Raw genomic sequence first — 23,302 nt, forward strand, 5'->3', positions numbered from 1 at the left:
TCTTGTATGTAGTTTCAAATGAAAAAAACTCCAGTCATTATTGCTTTTATTACTATTACCATTATTATTATTATTATTATTATTATTATTATTATTATTATCAATAATAATAATAATAATAATAATGATAATAATAATAATAATAATAATTAATATTAGAGTGATTTCTGAAGGATCCTGTGACTCTGAAGACTTGGAATCACAGGAATAAATTATTAAATTAAATTCTTTTGAACAGTTATTTTTATTATTAATTAATTGTATTAATCAGTTATTAATTAAACATTTTTTACTGGATTTTTGATGAAATAAATGCAGCCTTGGTGAGCTTTTTTGTTAAAAAAACAAACAAAAATTAAACATGTTTAAAATTTTTATTTTGGGGTGAAACACACTTTTCTTAAAACATGTTTGCAATCCGAAAATAGTCACTGGCCAGAATGTATTAGGCAGAATAAACTCCATCAGAGACTGTGCTTATTTCAACCTTTCATTTTCAACTTTACGAATAAAGTACGATCAATGCACAATTTTTACATTAGGGTGGTTATATTTGGTTAATGATAGATTCCCTTGCCCTAACACTGATAAACATGTAATCAGAAATGAATCAATAAAAAAATAAAAAATAAACTAGATACTGCAATATTACATAAAAATATGAATTATTAGATCTTATTTCATGATGATTTTCTTTCATCTTATGCAAATGGATTCCCTTTCCCACACAGCTTAACACTTCTTCAGAAAAGATAAATAATTTAAGATCAATAGCAAAATATTAGATTCAAATCATGTATCAGTGTTAATTTAGCTAAAATTAATGTAGTTTGATTTTTATCTTCCTGACTACATTTTAGCCTTCTCATTCATCAGCAATATTGCATACTGATGAAGTAACTGTTTGTGTCTAATGATATCCACACTTTTAAAAAAAAAATCTGTTTTTGGTTTCTGGGAAAAAAACCCTGGTAATATAACAGCAATTAAATAACAGAAATTTACTGTAAAAAACAGACATTAAATTACAGAAATTTAGCAGAAATTTCTCCTTTTAAAGATCATCAACAAACATTTTTTTGCATTGACGATATATTGAACATGCACCAAAAAGTTGAGGAAAAGAATATCTGGGAATTAAGCTAAACATCTCCCTCTGAATCAATCACAGATTTTTCATTTGGGAATGAACTATTCTTTTAGGAGTTACCTGGACCCAGGACTGCACCAAAGGCAGATGTCTGGTTGTGACGAGTCTATGAAGATCCCTCACCGTGTTTACTAATGCCTCATTCTCTTCTGTCTCTCTCACTTTTAAATCTGCAGACAAAATTTAAATGGTTATTCACACAATTCCCATTCTGAACTCCAGCTCTGTGTGCTTTAAACTGATGGAGAACACATGTCATGAAAACGGCTATGAACAGATGCACCTGCGGACACATCCAACTCTAGCTGATATCTGTAAGACATCAGGCCGGTGCTGCGGAGAAATGCATCCTCATCAGGAACTTCCTCCATGTCACTCTCATCACTAGACTCATCTGTTTGTTCTTTGTCAGTTTTCTTCTCCATCATCTTTCCATTGTGCTCATTACTCAGGTCTTTACTGCAGCAGGGCTGGTCAGATTGGTCTTCGGCTGTGGTGGAGATACTGGCGACTGCCGAGTCTTCATCAAACAGGTTAAAGTCATCGGTTGCCAGCAGTCTTATGCAGTTGTTCATCTCAGTCAAGGTCTCCTCAATCCCAGATGTCATTTCTTAATGAAAGAGAAATCAAAGCAAACATTTTAGCTAACCTTGAATTATTGTTAATAATGACACAATATTTTTTTTTATACTGACTAAGGTCATTTTATACTTAGGATAAGTGTTTTAAACTTGATTCTCATTGTTTTTATTTTTAAAAGCTCCTTGTGTTTGCCTCTCAATAATCGCTTTTTCACTTATTTCAAAATATTTTAGGTAATATTTTCAAAACTCTACATACACAACAAGAAAAATGTAACAGGCCATTCAATGTGTGTGTAGTCATATCTTCATATCAAAAAAATTTATTTCAAGACACCTTGCACTTACAGACAAACAGATTGAAATGATTTATTAATAAATAACATTAGTTTTTACTGTTTGATTTGTATGCTTTTTTAAATCATATTAGAAATATTATTATGTAAAATTACAAAAAAAAAAATTAAGACTTCTTTTCACTAAAAGTTCTATCCTTTATTTTAATACATGATTAAAATAATTAAATTAAATTAATTAAATTAAAAAAAATTCCTGGTGGATTCAAGTATAGTATGGAGTCAATAAACTACTAATTAGTGGCCTATTAATAGTTAGTAAGGTAGTATTTAGGTTTACTGTACAGTATTAAGTAAGATTGGGGATGTGAAATAAAATCATAGTTCATACAGTAAGTGGTATAGTTAGTATCAGGCCAGTGAGAAGGTACTAAGGTCCACACGGAATCTCTGCGCAGATTTTTAGCCCATCATTGAGTCATATGGGCCCTATCATACACCCGGTGCAGTGTGGCGCAAGACGCAGCGCAATAGTCTTTTGTTAATTTCAGCTTGGCGCAAGAGTCGTTTTGAGGCGTTGCGCTACACTGTTTAAATAGCAAATGCATTAGCGCTCATTTGTGCGGCCATAGGCGTTCTGGTCTAAAAAGGAAGCCGTTCTGAGGCGGACCACTTGCGCGTCGCTATTTTGAGAAACTATAATAGATTTTTCATTAGACCAAAATTAACCCGGTCTAGACTCCGGCACAGAGTTGCGCCTCGCTTACGCACTGCTTAATACCCACAAGAGAGCAATAGGCAAATATCTTTATATATGAAAAAAATGTAATATTAAGGATATATATAGGATATAATAAGAATAGATATAGAATATAAATATAAAGGATTAAAATATTACAAAACATATTATTTTCTAGCCTACATAAATATGAAAAACCACTGCTTTTTGCTTTTTTATAATGTTAATATTATTAGCAGTATTATTTATTATATCCATATTTATATTTGTTTTATTAAAAACAAGCTTAGATTTGCCCACCTGTCAGGTTTTAGACCATATGGGGCATGGCAGGTGTATTTGGAAATAACTCAGTATTTTGACCACACTTGGTCATTATTGTTCATTTATTCGTTTGCTAGAAATTAGAACTGAATTTAGAAATAGTTTTAAAATGAATATTTGCGCTTAACAAACAAAATTATTTATTTATAGACTAATTGATGTCTGTGCGTAAAGGTTTCCCTATCCAAGAGCGAATGTGAAAGTAGTTCCATTATGTCTCATTCTCACGCAGTAGATGCTCTGTTTAACAGTTTTCTGTTAAAAAACTGTTAACTGTTTGCTTGTGAAATGCTCATTTTTTCCCACTTAGACTTACTTTACGTCCTATAAATAGCGAATGCGCTCTTGGCACGACGCAGCTGGGTCTTAAAGGGAATGAGAGATGAGACTCTAATTGGTTTATTCTCAAAACACACCTATAACACATTAAGAAAATAAACTCAGCCCTTTTAGACCATGCGCCACTGCGCAAGGCAGATTTCCTGTCCTTAAATTAGCAAAAACGCGTCCTGACACGCCCTGAAAGCGTTTGCGCCCGTCAAAATAGAGCCCTATGTATTTACTTGTGTAAATGTGTGTAAATTTATATTTTTTCAGTTTAATTAACTGCACTAATATTATTGTGATATAATAATAATAATATAAAAAAATGTCATATAATTTATTTACAATACAGTTTGTAAAGTAAAATGCTTTGTCTTTTAGTAGAGATTGTTATATGAGAGACTTGCTTTGTTTACCAAAAAAGTGGATCTAATCGGATTTGCATTGTAAACATCAAATAAAAGTAAAAAAAAAAAAAAGTGTCTGCAGATTCTGTCTGACCCTACGCATTTCTTTAAATAAAGTGATATAAAGTGTTAAACACAGTCTATATAGCATTTGCCTATACATTTTACTTTGCCCAAGATGTAATAATATTTTGAGCTCCTTTTGTAATTATTAAACACTTCTGACAAGGCCATTGTAGTCAAATAGTTATTAGTTAAAGGTACTGATTTATTAAGGTAAATATTTAGGTAAATTTTTTTACAATATTATTTTTGAGATTATCTTTTCAGGATATTGTTCATTCATTTAACAATGTGTCCTTTGAACTGTCCCTTGATGTTTAACCATCATAAAAATGATTTGTTTAACACAGCTTAACAGGAAATATTGATTCTTGGTGGAGCTGTGGAAGCACGTGGCATAAAACTGAAATACATTATTGTATCCCCACATTCACAGATATTTAAAGCTACATAAGGTTTACTTCAGCATTATTTTAATATCTTATGTCTATGCATTTTAATCACAGAAGCTGAGCAGCTGAGAATTGGTGTGGAAGTGTAAACCACAGAAAGTAAAAATATACAACACGTTAGCATTAGCATGCTAGTAAGACCAACCAACCACAAGAGGTCATCAAAGGCTAACTGAGGACATTGTGTGTTTTCCTTTTCAGGACCAAAACTAAATGATTGCTACTGTTGACATTGTAATAAAGTTAATGGCTACCTGGCCACCAGAAACAATGAGGAGGAGAACCGACTTTAAAATAATTTAATAAAAATAATAAACGAAACAAATGGACGAAAAAAACAAACAGGCATTTTTTTTTTTTTTTTGGGCATTTTTGTCAAATAAGCAGATTAATTCCTATTAACACAATAGAACCACTTCCAGTAATCTGAAATTAATTACAAAGTGCATCATAATTTTGGACAATTCAAAAGTGCACTTGCACGGATTGGCTCTGTGACTGTAAAGATGCTTCAAACTGTGCACTGTGATGTGGAATTGCTGGTTTACTTGCCAGTGTTGTAAGCCTTAACATTTTAGAACAGAAGTTAAATAAAAGCAATAAAATAACATTGGTAATATATTGAAATTGTTTCATTTTTAATCAAATTAATTACTAATCAAAGTAAGATAAGACTTCACAATCAGGTTCAATGAGTTAATGTTATTTATTGTATTTACAACATAAACAAACGATGAACAATACATTACTATACATTAGTGTAGGCAATTTCTCTATTTGTTTTACTTGTTAGCATATTCATTGTTCATTTATAAATTGTGATTTTTTTTGTTTATTTTATTAATTTATTTAATTTTCAAAATGAATCCAGCAATGTCAACTGTTTTTAAAAATCGTTTTTCTTTCATTTCACAGACTTCATAATACTGAAACAAACACTCTGGGCCGCTTATCAGAAGTACTGCACGTCCTCTATAGACTGTTAAGTGAACTGTATGTTCTCTTATCACACAACTAGTACTCCTATCCTACTGCTGGCATGAAAATATTTTTTTAAACAATGCAGCCACTAAACTAAATAGGTTCTGTTTAAGTTTAGTTTACTTTTAATATTTAAATCACTTTCAAAACAGCTGAAGGGCTGACAAAAGTGTTAAAAATTAAGATCAATATAAAATCCTAAATTAAAATAGACTGTTCAAAATATCATTGGTGGACATATGAAAACCAACAAATTAACAGTCGTTAAAAGCAAAGTATTAAACTTTTAATTTTAGTCAGCCATCCAAAAGGCTTCCAATGAATTGTCATCCAATACAAAATTGCAGCATTTAAAGGGCACCTATGGTAAAAAGTAGGGATGTAACGGTATTGTAAATACCGTCATACCGCAATATTAAATTTTTTCGATATTACCGAAGTCGCATGACTCGGTAAAACTATAGGTCTTCAGAGAAAATTTGCTCAGGCGAATGAAGCGAACGGGAGGTAGCTGAAACTTCATTTCCCATCAGCCCCGGCGTGGCCATAATCCTTTGCGGTCTGTTGTCGCTACAGATCCAGTAATGCGGAAATGGAGTGTGCTGCTAGTAGCGGAGATGAAAAAAAGATGGAAATGATCGAACCTAAAGCAGTGTTGTCGCCGCGCACGTTCTGATCAGCTGTGTTGTGGCGCGCGTATTGTAAAGCGCCGAGGGGGGGTTGAGCGCGCATACTCAAGAGAGGTGTTGTCGCGCGCCTACTGAAGGGCTGGACTGGACGGAGGTTGTGTCGCGTCGCGGGGGCACTTTTGATCGTTTTGGAAGGGCATTTTCTATCCAAGACTAAAAAGGGCATGTGCACTGCACAGGTTGAGCCCTATGTGTGCACGTGCCTGCAAGTTGGGGAATACGACTAATAACAGTCATGGGGACTGCAGAAACACAGCACACTGTTCAGATTGATGCAGACATTGACTTGTACCGCAAAGAGACCTCTATCTCACTCATGGTTTGTCTTCTCAAGTGGGGGAAAGACAATGCACAACGTTACCCCACTGCTGTCAACATGGGCCAAGTCATATCTCTCTTGTCCCAGAAACCTCAGTCCCAAATGAGAGGGGTTTTTTCTGTTGCAGGGGACATTGTAAATACCCAGAGATACCAGCTTTTACCAGATTATAATTATATGATAATTTTTCTTTAAACCCATCTCTATCTAAGTGAGTGATTAAATGTTAAATGTGATGAGTTTTCAACAATACTAAATTGAAACTTTATTTTTTTACATGGTTTAATAATTTTTTTGTTATTAAAATTGAAGTTCCTGTTTCAAAGCTAACAGATAGATGGCTAATTTGTATGTCATTGACACTTTTGGCACTTTTTTGGAGTATTTTCAAAAGTTTTTTTTTTCCTGTAAATGATTCAATAAATACCGTACCGTGACATTCATACCGAGGTATTACCGTACCGTGAAATTCTGATACCGTTACATCCCTAGTAAAAAGTAAAAAAAAAATCAACTTTTAAAGCTGTTTGGACAAACATGTGTAGGTACAGTGTATATACTGCCATATAGGGGTGATATAAACACAACTAGTCCTTTTTTTTTTTTCAAATTTAACAACATAAAAACGGTGGATCAATTGGAGCAGTTTTCAGATCGACCACAACTTAATGTAGGAGTGCGTTCCCCCCGCCCACCAATATTGATTGACAGCTGCGCGCATTAACATGTCTCCGTAGTAACGCATATAATCATATCAACATGACAGGACATGCACAAAGCAACCGGAAATAAAAGGTCTGTTCAGTTTGCTGGGATCATCAATCATCATCAAACGTGATCAAGAATGAGTTTTACAAGTTTAAAATGTTTTAAAACAGTGCATGTGTGTAATGAATTACAGCGAATCATTTAATCAGCACAGTAGCGTGTCAGAACAATTATAAATGAAGATGCTTCAATCCCGGTTTGTGGACATTAAATTAGGTTTATTTTGTACATTAATATAACAGATATCCATACAGCAGTGTATATTAACCTGTATCCTATCACATATGCATGCAAAAAGAGTGCAAAGCTAAACGCCAGCTGTCTCTCTCTGTGTGTGTATCTCTGCGCTATGTGTGTGTGTGTCTGCACTATATGCGTGTGTCTGCGCTATGTGTGTGTGTGAACTTTGTAATGATATTGTGTGTGACTCATTGTTGCAACTCCACAAAAAAATGCATCAAATACTGATTGGTAAAGTTCTTACTGTAGTATTTCTCACAAATGTTCCTGAGGCAGCCAAGGGCGGAGATTGAGGCATGTTGCTGACAGGCATGTGGGAACGGTGGGCGGGAAGGACTAGCCTTAAAGGCCCAGAACAAAAAAAACGCAACCAGGTTTTACCAGCTATAATACAGACATTTCAGACAGCTATAATAAATAAACTGATGGGTGTTTTGAGCTGAAACTTTAAAGACAAATTCTGGGTACACAAAAGACTAAATCTGAAAAATGGGTAACCTAGGTGCCCTTTAAAATCTGATTCCTTTAAAAACAGCGATCTTAACTGCATGGCTGAGATACGATATAAAGTGGGTATCAGATCAAAGAAGAATCACTGCATTAAATTCTGTTTTTACATGCAATGTCTTTAAAATATGGAATTTAATTGTACCCCAGTATTTTCAATGGAGTTTTTGCGCTCACCTGTTGCTTATGACGCGCCTGCATTTAAACATCATTTCTTTTTATGCTTTAACAAGCAAATGGATGCTTAAGTTAATTAAACAATTGAAATTTGAATTACAATACAACATCGATGCTGTAAAAAGAACCTTATAAAAATTTAAAACAGTCTAGGGGTGCTCAAAATAATCGATTAACCTTTAACCGAAAGGGTGCGTTTGTAACCGATTAATGGTATCAGTTAAATGATTAAAATATTTATTTTAAATATTTTTAGAGTGTGGCTGCACAAGAGGCCGATCGAATGCGCTTTTTTGCATTAAGAGGTGCATCTTTTGAATGGTTTACTAACGGCCACAAATGTTTTGTGCATGGCTCATCCCAGACAAAGAGCTTAGAATGACCAACAGGCAACACTCTAGTGTAATTTGCGGCGGCCATTTTGGAATGAAAACTCCAGTAGAACAACAGCATATTTTAAGTCTGTAAAATAAACTATTAAAAGTGCTGATGATTGTGATAATAAGTGTTGTTTTGTCGTCTTTGAGGTTGTATCTCAGCTTTATTGTGCTTTAAAAAAAAAAAAAAAAAAAAAAAAAAAAAAGCAGCTGCTTGCCATCGCGACAGTAATGAGATCTAATGGATGGCCGATCACTTTTACTCCAAAATGGCAGAATCCAGGGCTGTTGCTGAGCGCTGCTGTTGCAATTGGACGTTCTATTGAGTGTCGCCTCTAGTTCATTCTAAGCTCTTTGTCCCAGAGCAGCAGTGTTTGTGTTATCAAGACAACTAAAAAAAACATTTAAAGACAGAGGAGAGAATAGTGTTCGCTGTTTTAAGCTATCTAGAGCTGTATGAATTTACAAATCTTGAATATCTCAATATTATTAATTATTACAATTGTAACAACATAGACAGCAACATTCTTGCACAATCAATACCCAGCTGATTCAGTCGTTTTCTAGTGACATAAAAAAAAAAAAGAGTACCGCGCTTCTTTTTTCCTATTCAATAAAAAAGAAAATGTGGTGCACCTCACGTTTTTGGAACGGAAAAGCACGTTTGCTGTTATCGGCCCCTTAATGTGCAACTGCAAAACATATTTGTTAACTAACGGCACGGTAACGTGTAACCACACATGCCTACAGACATATTTGCCAAAGAAGCAAAATGGAAGAAGAATATTGCTGTTTAATACAGACGAGTTGATGCCAAACCAGCGCTGATGCTGATCGCCTTCTGGATCTGCGTCATAAATGCAACAAATAGGCTTTAGCTTTCATTTTACATCTTATATATTTCAACTAAACCTGATGAGATGTCTGAATGGTCTAAGCTAACTGAGTGTATAAAAGATGTTAAAGACTGGACGACCAACAATTTTCTTCTCTTAAACTCAGACAAAACATAATTATTACTTATTGGGCCTAAATCCTGTAAACAGTAGATCTTGCAACTCAATCAACAATTAAAGGGATACAAAGTTAGCGTTAGCTCTACTATAAAAGATCTGTGTCATATTAGACAGCAATTTGAAAATCATATATCCCATGTCACAAAAACTGCCTTCTTTCATCTGAGAAATATCGCTAAGTTACAAAGTATGCTATTCATCTCAGATACAGAAAAGCTAGTCCATGCTTTTATGACTTCAAGGCTGGATTACTGTAAAGCTCTGTTTGCTGGCTGCCCAGCATCCTCTATTAACAAACTTCAATTAGTACAAAATGCAGCTGCCAGAGTTCTTACCAGGTCTAGAAAATATAATCACATCACCCCAATTTTATCATCCTTACACTGGCTGCCTGTTAAGTTTCATATTGAACTTAAGATACTGCTTCTTACATATAAAGCTTTAAATAATTTAGCTCCTGTTTATCTAACCAACCTTCTGTCTCGCTACAATCCAACTCTCTCTTTAAGATCTCAAAACGCAGTGCTTCTGGTAGTATCTAGAATAGCAAAGTCTAGTAAAGGAGGTCAAGCCTTCTCATTTATGGCTCCTAAACTCTGGAATAGCCTTCCTTATAACGTCCGAGGCTCAGACACACTCTCCCAATTTAAAACTAGATTAAGACCTATCTGTTTAGTAAAGCATACACTCAGTGCATCACTTAGCAGGTTTCTGCATCCTGTTTATATACACTATGAACAGCAGCTATGCTAATTATTCTCTTTATGCTCTATTTCCATCTGGGGATACTCATCCCGAGATCCTTAGACCATGCAGTGCCACTGATTCTATACAAGACCAGCGAAGAGATGATCCTAAGGTTTCCATATCCTAGATCAGGCCGTATCCTGAGCAGCTGCTGTGGTGGTCATGGAGGAGTAGAGAACATGAGACTGATTCCTGTGACACCCCAGGGACAGACAAGTCTTCGTTGAGGACAGCTTCCAGCCTCCGCCGCTGAGACTGCAGCTCTGCACAAGACGTTTTTCCAGCGGAGAAATTAAAATGATCGTGCTCAACTGAGTCTGATTTCTCTCAAGGTTTTTTTTCTTCACTTTCGCCAATTGGTGAAGTTTTTTCCCCTCTCCGCTGTCACCACTAGCTTGCATGGTTTGGGATTGGTAGAGCTATGCACCGATGGATTTGCTCTTCAGTGTATGGACTCTAAGTAGTGATTTTAAACCACACTGAACTGAGCTAAACTGAACTGAACTTAAACACTAAAAAACTGAACTACACTGTTCCAATTTACCAATTTACAATTGACCTCTTATGTGAAGCTGCTTTAAAACAATCTACATTGTAAAAGTGCTTTACAAATAAAGGTTAATTGAATTGAAATATAAAGCATGTACGCAAATTAATGCAATATCATATTTAAACAACAAAACTGTTTACAAAAAGTAAACATATGCGTGCGTTGTCTTTGTTTTCTCATAACACAAAATGCGCACTTGAACCGTGAGTGACAGAGGAAACCGTATATCAAGACATAATCTTTAAAATAATGATTTCTATTAAAAATGTAAAAAGGTTTTGTGATATAATAATAACAGCGGGGCATTAAATAAATGCATATTTTCCGTGGAGCGAGCGATTTGAGGTAGTCTGGTATCTTTATTTGATGAACAACAAAAACATATGATTGAACAAAAAAATAGGCCTATGCCCGTTCTTAAAAAGGATTCAATCAGTGTTTTCGTTATGTAATCCTAAGTAATCATTTAAATGAATTTATTTTTATGGCAGGCCTATTTATTTTATTTAGTTTGTTCTGTTTTTCTATGCTGTTAAAAACTCTACAGTTGCGTGAAGATGTTCTGTTGTTATGTTCTGTTATTTATATGTTTTTGCATGTTAAAATAAATCAGTATTTTAAAATGCAATATTTAATGTGTCAGATGCAAAATAGACACGTCATTTTTTATTCAATAATAATTTAATATTAATCTGACCAGTTGACCATTAATATTCGATTAATAATCTGCCGTTGTCAGTTAGCAAAATAAACCGAAATGAGCTTCACATAAAGCTTTTACATGAAGTTCATCATTGGCTGAAAAACACTAGCTGTGCATATAGCCCATTGAGGACACAAACAAAAAAGGCTTGGTCCCCACTTCCCTCTGCATTTCAGTCTCAAAGTAATAATCAATAAATTAAGATTTTGATATCGTAAACTTCTAGGAAGGTTATAGGGGTGAAATAAATGAGACACATTCAGAATTCAGATTCAGAATAGGACAATGTGTGACAATGTGCGAAAATGAAACAATCCTACAATACTTGATCTACTTTTATTAAATAGAAGGCATGTCTGATTATGTAAACATTTCAACACTAATAATAAAATTATAACTCAATCCGGAAGTGGACAGGTAGTCTATGTAGGGCTCACAAAATGATACCATTTTTGTGAACATTTTAGGGAACTTTAGCTGCAACTTTTTGAACCACTATTTTCAAGAAAGCTGCTATTTGTGAACATAACAGTTTACCTTCCATCTCTTGTTTGGCCTTGTCAAGCTTCTCTTTGTAAATTCTTTCCAATCTCTTCTGTTTCTCCTCTTGTCTCTTTCTCTCAGCCAGTGTTCTAGCTTCAACATCCTGAAAATCCACCTGGAAAAAAATGCAATGCAATTTTCACTAATATTTTAGAATAAACATTTCACTACACTTTAATGAAGGAATACGGTGCAATTAAGACATTATTATTTTAGCTGTTTACCAAACTATGCTTCTTTAAAATAATAGTATTTTTATTTTATTTTTAGCATATACCCAAAATTAAAATTCTGTTACCATTTTCTAAACCTGTCAAAAACCTATTAGAGCTTTTACACCTATGATCTTTTGAAAAATGTTGGAGACCTGTAACCATTGACTTCCATAGTACTAGTACTTGTTTTTCCTATTATGCAAGTCAGTTGTTACAAGTTTCTAACATTCTTTAAAAATTGTCTTTTGTGTTCAACAGTAAAAGGAAACAAAGGATGAGTAAATGGTGAGTAAATTTTATTTTTGGGTGATTTTATTTTTTTTAATGATCCTTTTAATTACATATTACATAACAACAAAGGTGCGTCACAGGGTGCAAACCGATGTCACTTAAACACTTTAATAACAGAACAGGTACAGCCTGATAAATACCTTTTTAATCTGCTTAAGAAAGTGATATCCCAGAGACAGTTTCTTATACGCCTCTCCATACGTGGCGTGCCATGACTGCACAGTCTGAATGGCAAGTGTCCTGAGTTTTCTTGCCACCTCTTTGGGTGGAGGCAAAGGCTGCTCAGCATCAGTTTCTACTGTAAGCTCCAGAAACTCCTGAAAGTTTGTGATGAGAAGAACTCTGAAGTGATGCGACCGGCTGAAAACCTCATTGACCATCTGAAAGGCAGAAAGACGGATCTCGGCATGTTCCTGGTTCAGCTGGGTCATGATTAAGTGATAGAAGTGATCAATGTAGCTATCGGAAACTCTAGACAGAAAAGAAAAGAATGATTTATTAAGGAGCATGTATGTCTAGTGCTGATCTCTGGCCACAAAAAAAAAAAAAAAAAAAAAACAATACAACACTTTATAAACACATATCTCTCTTTTAATATTCAGGCTAGCGTTTAAAGCTGCATTTTGGTCACTCCTAGCCACAGCTCACAATGGGAAACATTTACAGTGGGTGTATACGGTACATAAACACATTGATTAATTGTTGCTCACTGACAGATACTGTGCTACAATGGATAGTCAAAACAGGTGGAGTTCTGGATGCTTACAGAACAGCCACCCTGTTCCAACCAAGGTTATTATACAGTAGATTAGCAATTAATTCTTATTTACTACTTTAAAATGTGCACTTTAGTTGTAATTTGTTTAGTTAATGGTGTTAGTTTTTGTTGAACACAAAGGGGATATTGTGGAGAAAGCTTGAAACTTGTAACCATTGACTTCCATAGTATTTGAGAATAGCTGAGAACATCAAGGACAGCTCTCATCTAGCTTCTGAACTGTTCGACCTGTTGCCCTCAAGAAGATGCTAGAGGTGCATCAGAACAAGGACAACCAGACTGAAAACAGCTTTTTCTCAAAAGCCATTACCATCCTGAGCTCACACATACACTGATCCCACACATGGACTGCACTTTATGCAAAACACATCTAATTATATACGTCATCTTGTATATACAGTATCTCTCGTTCAGCCTCAGAACTGTTACCCCCACCCCCTATTTTTGCACTATTATTATCATCCTATATTTACATATGGTATATGCCTCCTGATCTACCTCAGAATTGTTTACTCACTTCACCCTACCTCACATACCCCATTTTGCACGATTATTATCATCATCTTACATTTCCATAGTACAGCTTATATATATATATATATATATATATATATATATATATATATATATATATATATATATATATATATAGAGAGAGAGAGAGAGAGAGAGAGAGAGAGAGAGAGAGAGAGAGAGAGAGAGAGATAGATATTGTTTCACCTCAGAACTGTTTACTCCACCTCACCCTGCCCCCATCTCATCTCCTATTTTTGCATTACTGTTTATCGCCTACAGCTATTTCTAATGTAACTAGTTATTTAGTGTGATTGTATTGAAAGGATATATTTACATGTTTCCATTGAGTAGTGAGATCTCATCGCACATGTATATAATGTACATTGTATATGTGTACAGTGACAATATAAGGCATTTTATTCTATTCTGTTTGTTATTGCTACTATGGAAGTCAGTGGTTACAGGTTTTCAGTTTTCCTCAAAATATTGTTAGTGTTAAAAGAAAAAAAAACTCTCAACCACTTAAGGGGGAGTAAACAGTGAGGGATTAATTGTTGATCGACACGTCCTATGTCAATCAAAGCAAAATGCTGGGTTTGCACAGATTATCTTAACTCTTGTGCAAACCTATTAGTAATAAAAGTAGAATAATAGTTTGACACTGAACCAAAAGCCACACAAATGCAACTTAAATGAATAAATTTAAGATAAACTTCATCATTTTGTGACCTAAATGATTTTGAGATATTAAGCTTTTGCATTCCATATAGAATACAATACGTGTGTAACGGAGACTCTAAATGTACTCAAAATGTAAATTATTCAAATTCTCCTAAATGTGCAAATTGGAGTATAAAAAAAAAACAAAACAGGTCAAATGCAGATAAAACCTTCTGCTTCGAAAAAAGTAATTTTCCGCTTGCAATTATAAGGTTTTATCTGGCAGATCATTAATTGAAGCATTACTTTTCAGGAAATACAGTTTGCTTATTAATTAAATAAAAAAATTGTATGTTGTAACAATATGTTGATGTTCAAGAAAGTTACATTTTTGCTTTCTATAATATTTATTTAATGAATAAATTTTTTTTTCTTGCTCAAATTAAGCATACAAGGCTGTGCTAAATATTTGGTCCAGTGCAGATGTTATTTTATGTAACTAATATGGTAATATTTATTGAATTATATGCTTTATATGAATTATTGAATTATATTTATTGAATTATATGCCCCATCAATTAAATGATTTGCCCTTCAAAACTTTAAAAGAAAGAGAAAAACTTTAAAAGAAAACAAACAATGAGCAAATGAGTTGACTAAATACTGAAAATGTTCCACTGAAAATATATACACCGATAAAAAATGTCACATTAAATATATAAATTTTTTCAATAACAGTTTTTTTTCCCAACATTGTAAAATGTAACATTTCATCTCAATGTCAATAAATTATTCTAAATCATCACATTTACACACTTATTTGCAGTTTCAGGTTTCTTCTCAATTTTGTGTGGTGCGGCATTGTTTAGTCAAGTCTCATTTTGTGTTTCTATCTGGTCTCTCCTGCTGTCAAAAGAGCAGTCTAGTGAAATAACAAAGAAAGCTGTTTCTGATTGATCCTTGTGTGTGCATTTGAAATGCTGATTGGTACACAGAAAGAACCTTATAGAGCCAAGCCAGACTTCGACTTTTTATTTAAAAAAAACAAAACAAAATGGTTTTATCCAGAAAGTCTTAAAATGTAAATGATTTATAAAAACACATCCCATAACGTAAATAAGCTGTCTTTTTTTTATAAGAATATGTGAATAACTCAATTTTGACAAAAATGTCAGATAGAGCCTTAAAATTCTAAGGTGACGATATATGCAGCTAAACATACCTAGTTAACTTTTTTTTTTTTTGACTAATGAAGAAAATGTGTTTGTCTGTAAAAGTGCTTCTCCTAAAAGCAGCAGGTTAGATTCTCCACAGAACCAGTGCTTAATAATTCTGAAAACCACTATTATTTTTAATAATGATTATTTTACTTCAGTCACTTTTTTATTGACTGTTATTAGTGTCCGTTTTAGTTTTTAATTTTTTGTTAACTTATTTTATTTCAGATAACTAAGTTTTTTTGACCAATAGTTTCAGTCTTGGTTTTAGTTTTCATTTATTAAATTAACCTTTGATCCAACAACATTGTCAATTAGAAGAAGCGATGACGTGATGATCTGGGCTATATGAAGGTCTGCAAGTTATATGCAGATCGTAACTGTAAACCTTTTGTTATTGGCATGGTTCTGCCACTTGAGTATTCTTAGGGCTCTATTTTGACGGTCTATACGCAGAGCGCAAAGTGCAGGGCGCAAACCCTTTTAGGGCATGTCAGAATGCATTTTTGCTAATTTAAGGACGGGAAAATCCGCTTTGCGCCGTGGCGCACGGTCTAAAAGGGTTGAGTTTATGGCGCATTTGCTATTTACAGGACGTAAAGTAAGTCTAAGTGGAAAAACTGAGCATTTCACTAGCAAACAGTTAAGAGTTTTTTTTTTTTTTTTTAAACAGAAAACTGTTAAACAGAGCATCTACTGTGTGAGAATGAGAGATCATGGATCTACTTTCACTTTCTCTCTTGGATAGGGAAACCTTTACGCACAGACATCAATTAGTCTATAAATAATTAATTGCGTTTGTTAAGCACAAATATTCATTTCAAAACTATTTCTAGATTTAGTTCTAATTTCCAGCAAACGAATAAATGAACAATATTAACGAAGTGTGCTCAAAAACCTGAGTTATATCCTAAAACACATGCTGTGCCCCATATGGTCTAAAACCTGCAGGTGGGCAAATCTAAGCTTGTTTTTAATAAAAACAAATATATATATATATATATATGGATATAATAAATAATACTGCTAATATTAATAACATTATACAAAAGCAAATTGTTATGAATGAACTGAAAAAGCCTCCCGAGATTAAGAAGACATAAAAGCTGTGGTTTTTCATATTTTTGTAGACTAGAAAATAATATGTTTTTGTAATATTTAAATTTTTTATATTTATATCCTATATCTATTCTTATTATATCCTATATATATCCTTAATATTTAAATTTTTTCATATGTGAAGATATTTGCGTATTGCTCTCTTGTGCGTATTAAGCAGTGTGTAAGCGAGGTGCAACTCTGTGCTGGAGTTTAGACCGGGTTTGTTTTGGTCTCGTGAAAAATCTATTTTAGATTCTCAAAATAGCAACGCGCCAGCAGTGAACCACAGAACGCCTTCCTTTTTAGACCAGAACGCCTATGGACGCACATATGAGCGGTAATGCATTTGCTATTTAAACGCCTCAAAATGACTCTTGCGCCAAGCTGAAACTAGCAAACGACTATTGCGCCGCGCCTTGCACCACATTGTGCCGGGTGTATGATAGGGCCCTTAGTTTTGTCAGAGGCCTGACACTGGTTTATTGTGTTGTCCCTCTGTGGCTCATTTTGGATTATGGATCATTTTGTTCAGTGATGAGGTTCAACAAAAAAAAGGAAGACACAGAGGTCACGCCATTGAGGTTTTAAATCCATATTTATAGGAAAAGAAAAAAAAATCTAAGGATGAGCATTAATTATTGTGGACTTTTGTTTTGTCTTGCTTGTGTTGCACAAAACTTTTGCTCTTGTATTGGCCGTGTGCTTATATGTTGTCATGTTCTTTTTTGATGTTTTGTTTTAAGTTACTAAATTAGAATTGACAATTGTGAAAATAGACATGTATCTAAAATGTTGGTATTATAAGGCTAGATAAGTCAGTTACAATGAAAGCTATAACGACATTTATTTAGTTAATTAGGCAGGGCCAGTGAATGCTTGGCAGGCAAATAAAAATCTAATCTGATCAGGCCATACAGTAAGTAAAAATCCATGTTATTAAGCCCTGATTCAGAATTATGCAATTTGTAATACTTGTTTATAGCTTTATTTTTGTATTAACTTTGTATTGATTTGGTACCTGGCATGCTGTTTTGGTGTACTATAAGTATATACAGTGCTTAGCATAATTGAGTACACCCCATTTTGAAAATAAATATTTGTATCCATTTCTCAGTGAATATAGGCAATGTATTTTGGTCCATTTAAACAAAACAGATTAAACAGGTATATTTATTAAAATAATATTTTAGTCATCAAACATATTTAAAAATTGAAAGATAATATGATTAAATTCAAGCAAAATATTGTGCTATATATATATATATATATATATATAGTACAATATTTTGCTTGAATTTAATCATATTATCCTAATATTTTTAAATATGTTTGATGGGTATGTTGTATGGGTATATATATAAAACCCACTAAATTTTAACAACATTTTTCAAATGTTTTGCTTCTCTTGATTTTTTTTCTCATTATAAATTTGTATTTTATATTTATCTCTAACATATAAGCTCCAGATTTGGCTTCAGTATACTTACTTATCTAATGTATATGCACAAATATAATATTGTAAAGCATCCTATAAAAAATATTCATTTAAAAGATAGATTTGTGTGGGGTGTACTTATATATGCTCAGATCTGTAAGTTTATACTATAGTAAGGATATATTTTTGGATGTAAAAATATGTATTTTGGATGTAAAAAGAGGGACCATGAAGCAATGCTCTTTTGCAACACACTCTCACACAGAGGTCTGAACCCCGCTAGAATGAGGCTGCACATATTAGTTCTTGTTATTTTTTATCAGAACAATTTCATAACTTTTGAATTGTCACTATTTCCCATTGCACTGTTCTTTTATCTTCAGAAACACCTTTCTTCCTTCTCATACTGCATAGAAAATGTGAATTGCTAAATGATGAAATTCTTTGAGTAGCTTTTTGGGTTCTTGCTAAACCTATTACGCTAATTTGTTTCTAATATAATATACATTTTACTGTATACAATAAAATATTCAATTGTAGTCAACAACTATAGAGATAACAGAAAACATTTGCTATGCTGTGGGACAATACACAGGAAGCTTGATTTAGCACAGACAGAAATACACAGACAAAAAACAGAATGTGAAAAAATAAGCAGCCAAAATTCACAGTACTCATACAAGGACCAATAATAAGAAAGAATTTTAAAAATCTATTATTTTGTCTTAAAGTGCACATTCCATGAGGCCCCAGGGAATTTATGAACATCAGTGAAGTGATGCAGCATTTAATTATCTAAGATAATATATATATATATATATATATATATATATATATATATATATATATATATATATATGCACACACACACACACACACACACACACACACACACACACACACACACACACACACACACACACACAAACACACACACACACTTATATAAATTCGCCGATCCCGAACATGACAGAAAAACAAGTGCAAAAAATGCATCATGATTAATCATTATTTTTCTTGATCCAACTGCTATTTTATTTTCATTGTGTGTATGGAATATCCTGTCGCAAAAGGCTGTGAAAAGTCCTACATAATGGTAATAGTTTGATTAAGGTGTATGCATGTTTGTACTGCACTTCAATAATGCGACTAAAATAGGCAAACTCCACGTTTAACTCAATTTCTGCTTAGTTCGATCATGAATTTAGTAAGATTAAGGAAATCAAAAGTCCCTGTTTACATTGAAGACTCTTAATTAGAGTATTGTCTTAGTCATTTTAAAACTGAATCATTGTTGTCCATGTAAACGTACCCATGCGATTCAGTGTGATTGGGCTCTAAGCTCCCACAATAAAATCCAGCAACAAGCAGCAGTTTGCCTTCTTTTAACATTGTGAATTGATGATGGAAAATATGGCACAAATGCTCAATTGTATTAAAATGTTTATGCATGTTTAGTTTTATTATCGCTGACGTAGTTATAAATATTATTATTATTATTTGCAGATTTATATTACAGTTCATTTATAAAATGCTAGTCTAGTAGCTTACAAGCAGGTTAATGTTGCGTTGCAACAGATGGTTGCATCATTTACAAGTGAATTAAACTAGTGCATTTTACATAGTTTAGAAATGCTAAATTATAGGTTTGCTTTATTTTTCTGTCAATATTTTATAGGTAGATCTTGTGAACAGGGCAGAGGTAAGGGAACTTGGGCTTACATTTTTTTAAAAAACTTTTTATGGTTCAGAAGTAACTAACTGCCATGATATGGACTTGATAAGCTTCATGACTTTGATAAACTGACAACACTAATAAAAACATTGGGCAAGGCCAGTTCCTCATCCTGTGACTGAAAAGTTCAGCTGATGGCCATAGTAATAGCCATTAAACTATTGTGCAAGTCTTTGAATCTAGATCTAGGGCCCTATCATCCACCCAGTGCAAAAAAAGAAAAGAAAGCTGGTCTAAAGTCCAGCACAGAACGCGTTATTGTGCGCAAAAAACATGTACACATTGCATAATACACACAGGCTGTACAGCAATATGCAAATATCTTTACAAATGAAAAATAATTAAAGGAATAAAATTTTACAAAAATATTATTTTCTACATTATTATAATAACCACTACCTCTATGCCTTCATCATCTTGGGGGACTTTTTTCAGTTTATTCATGACAATTTGCTTTTGTATAATGCTATTATTAGTAGTAGCATTATTTATTATTTGCATATTTCTATTTGTTTTAATAAAAAAAAGTTTAGATTTCTCCACCTGTCAGGGTTTAGACCATATGGGGCATGGGACTTGTGTTTGGATATTACTTAGATTTTTGACCATACTTCATTATTTTTGTTAATTTATTAGTTTGCTGGAAATTAGAAACAGTTTTAAAACAAATGTTTGCGCTTATCAAATAAAATTAAATAAGTAGGCTAATGGATGTCTTCAGTGGAGTGCGTATAACTCCTGTTTCCTTATCCACAAAAGGAGTAAAGAGTAAAAAAAAAGAAAGTAAAGAGGCAGAATGGAGGAGACTCATTCTTTATCCTCCGCTGCAGATGGTCTGTTTAACTTTTTCCTCGCTAATGAACGGATCAGTTTCAGTTTTTCTAGTTACAAAGTCCACCACGTACATCAGCAACTGACTTTTAAAGGGAATGGGAGATGAGACTCTGATTGGTTTAATGCATGTTATTCTCAAAACAAACCTATAATTCTTTAAGAGAATAAGCACAACCCTGTTAGACCGTGTGTTGGCACCAAATCATATTTTTTCATCCTCAAAATAAAAAAAGTGTATTGGGACATGCCCTTAATGTTTTTGCGCCACGCGCTTTAGACTTTGTGCCTAGATCAATAAAATAGAGCCCTTAGCTTTAGAGTCACAAATATTATCTGCTAACTGCATTACCTGCTTTATCTGTCCATATAAACAAAATCACAAGTTTTCTCAAAAACTCACAACATGGTTGCTAATTTTCTTCACTTCCGTCATTTTGTCTTGATTTTAATTTCCATCAATTTCAACATGTCCAGGGACCCAAACAAACCTAAAAGACAACTTCATTTGGTCAATTCTGAACAATGATTGCAGTATTTCAAACAAAAGTCCACTATATGCCTGGAATTGCAAGATTTTATAACTTCAGTCTGATGCAATTATCACTCTCTCAGATTTGACCTTCTCTACCTATTACAAAGCAATACTCAAAGTCATTTCAATTCTGACTAGCTTATGATTATTAAATAAATGCTGCTGATGTTGATTAGTGAGCATTGGTACATAACATGATCAATATTTATCAGCTGTTACTCCCTTCATTTTAATTCTCTGACTGCCCTCGCACACATATTTATTTGTCAGCCAATCAGTGAAGTATACTTTCCAAATGTTCAGCACCTTAATGAATATTCAAATACAAGACTTCGTTGTAGTCACTTTGTAAATTTGTCTGTGGGTGGGAAATAAAGTGCAATAAAAGGAGCTCACCACACATGAAAGTGATTAATTACATTTTCAACACATTGCTGTAAACAAACAACTATGCTGGCACGGATTGTTCTTGTACTTTGTTTGGCAGGTGAGTTTTAAAACAAATTAAGAAACAACAAAGTTTAAAGATTTTAGCACATTGTATATCAAATTATTGCTTTTATTATGTTTTCATTTTATCATTGTTTTTATGTTTAGATATTCCTTTAAGGTTTAAACTACAATATTTGTGTAGGAAAGATTTTAATAATTGTATTTTGTTTTTACATTGTTGTGAACAGCCTTGGCAAGATCGGCTGCTTTCCCTTTTGTTTTCAACAATATAAATGTAAGTTGAGCAATATTACCATACATTTTTACCAACTGTATGTATTTAATGTGGTTTGTGTGTTTTTTTACAGCCACAATGCTTTAAATACAATGTAATGTGTCCCCGGAACTATGAGCCTGTGTGTGGTACAGATGGAGTCACATACGGAAATGAGTGCATGCTGTGTTTGAAAAATAAGTAAGTAGCCCTTACTCAAGATTTTTTATTGTTAAGTCTTTATCGACTTGTTGAAAGGTTCTTTTTAAACTGTTCGTCTTGTTGCAGGGAGGACAAGACCAACATATCAATTTCCAAAATGGGTGAATGCTGAGCCAGATCCACTCATTTTATTTGGGATCTGACATGAAGGCTGGAAACGTAATGCTTTAAATGTGGTCTTTTTTAAAGCATTCTAATCTTTAAATAAAACATAAATATGCAAGTCAGTGTTTTGTTATTTGCATTCTGATATTAGAGCCTGTGGAAAATTGAAACTAAGAGATAATTAAAGTCAAATTAAAACCAATGCTCTTAAAATAGAGCACATTGTCAGTAAGTCAGATTTACACTTGTTAAACACAATGGGCTCTATTTTGACGGTCCATGCGCAGAGCGCAAAACGCAGGGCGCAAATGCTTTCAGGGCGTGTCAGGACGCGTTTTTGCTAATTTAAGGACGTGAAATCTGCCTTGTGCAGTGGCGAATGTTCTAAAAGGGTTGAGTTTATTTTCGTAATGAGTTAATAGGTGTGTTTTAAAAATAAACCAATTAGAGTCTCATCTCCCATTCTCTTTAAGAGTCAGCTGCATCGCGCCAAGAGCGAATTCGCTATTTACAGGACGCAAAGTAAGTCTAAGTGGAAAAAATGAGCATTTCACAAGCAAACCGTTAACAGTTTTTTTAACAGAAAACTGTTAAACAGAGCATCTACTGCGTGAGAATGAGAGATAATGGATCACTTTCACTTTCGCTCTTGGATAGGGAAACCTTTACGCACAGACATCAATTAGTCTATAAATAAATACTTATGTTTCTTAAGCGCAAATATTCATTTCAAAACTATTTCTAAATTCAGTTCTAATTGCCAGCAAACGAATAAATGAATAATAATAGCAAAATGTGCTCAAAAACCTGAGTTATATCCTAAAACACATGCTTTGCCCCATATGGTCTAAAACCTGACAGGTGGGCAAATCTAAGCTTGTTTTTAATAAAACAAATATAAATATGGATATAATAAATAATACTGCTAATAATAATAACATTATACAAAAGCAAATTGTTATGAATGAACTGAAAAAGCCTCGCGAGATGAAGAAGACATAA

The 23,302-nt window shown here is 33.5% G+C and overlaps 2 protein-coding genes across 5 annotated transcripts in view; one reads left to right on the forward strand and one right to left on the reverse strand.

The window, feature by feature from the left end:
* uvssa (UV-stimulated scaffold protein A) overlaps positions 1–23,302 on the reverse strand; it is a 77,024-nt gene that overhangs the window by 44,189 nt on the left and 9,533 nt on the right. For all 4 annotated transcript variants that reach the window (XM_087280327.1, XM_087280325.1, XM_087280326.1 and 1 more), the window contains 4 exon segments: positions 12,600–12,930; positions 11,948–12,068; positions 1,434–1,760; positions 1,211–1,320 (listed from right to left, as the gene is read on the reverse strand). In XM_087280327.1, coding sequence (XP_087136453.1) covers positions 1,211–1,320; positions 1,434–1,760; positions 11,948–12,068; positions 12,600–12,890 — 849 coding nt within the window. In that variant the 5' untranslated portion in view covers positions 12,891–12,930.
* LOC147840799 (trypsin inhibitor ClTI-1-like) lies at positions 21,599–22,418 on the forward strand. Its single transcript, XM_087281379.1, has 4 exons — positions 21,599–21,754; positions 21,948–21,994; positions 22,068–22,174; positions 22,262–22,418. Exons 1-4 carry the CDS (start codon positions 21,718–21,720, stop codon positions 22,305–22,307), a joined length of 237 nt encoding a protein of 78 aa, XP_087137505.1. The 5' UTR covers positions 21,599–21,717; the 3' UTR covers positions 22,308–22,418.

This window comes from Danio rerio, chromosome 14 (genome assembly GCF_052040795.2).
Source record: "Danio rerio strain M-AB ecotype USA chromosome 14, GRCz13ab, whole genome shotgun sequence".
In the NCBI taxonomy this organism is placed as follows: domain Eukaryota; kingdom Metazoa; phylum Chordata; class Actinopteri; order Cypriniformes; family Danionidae; genus Danio; species Danio rerio.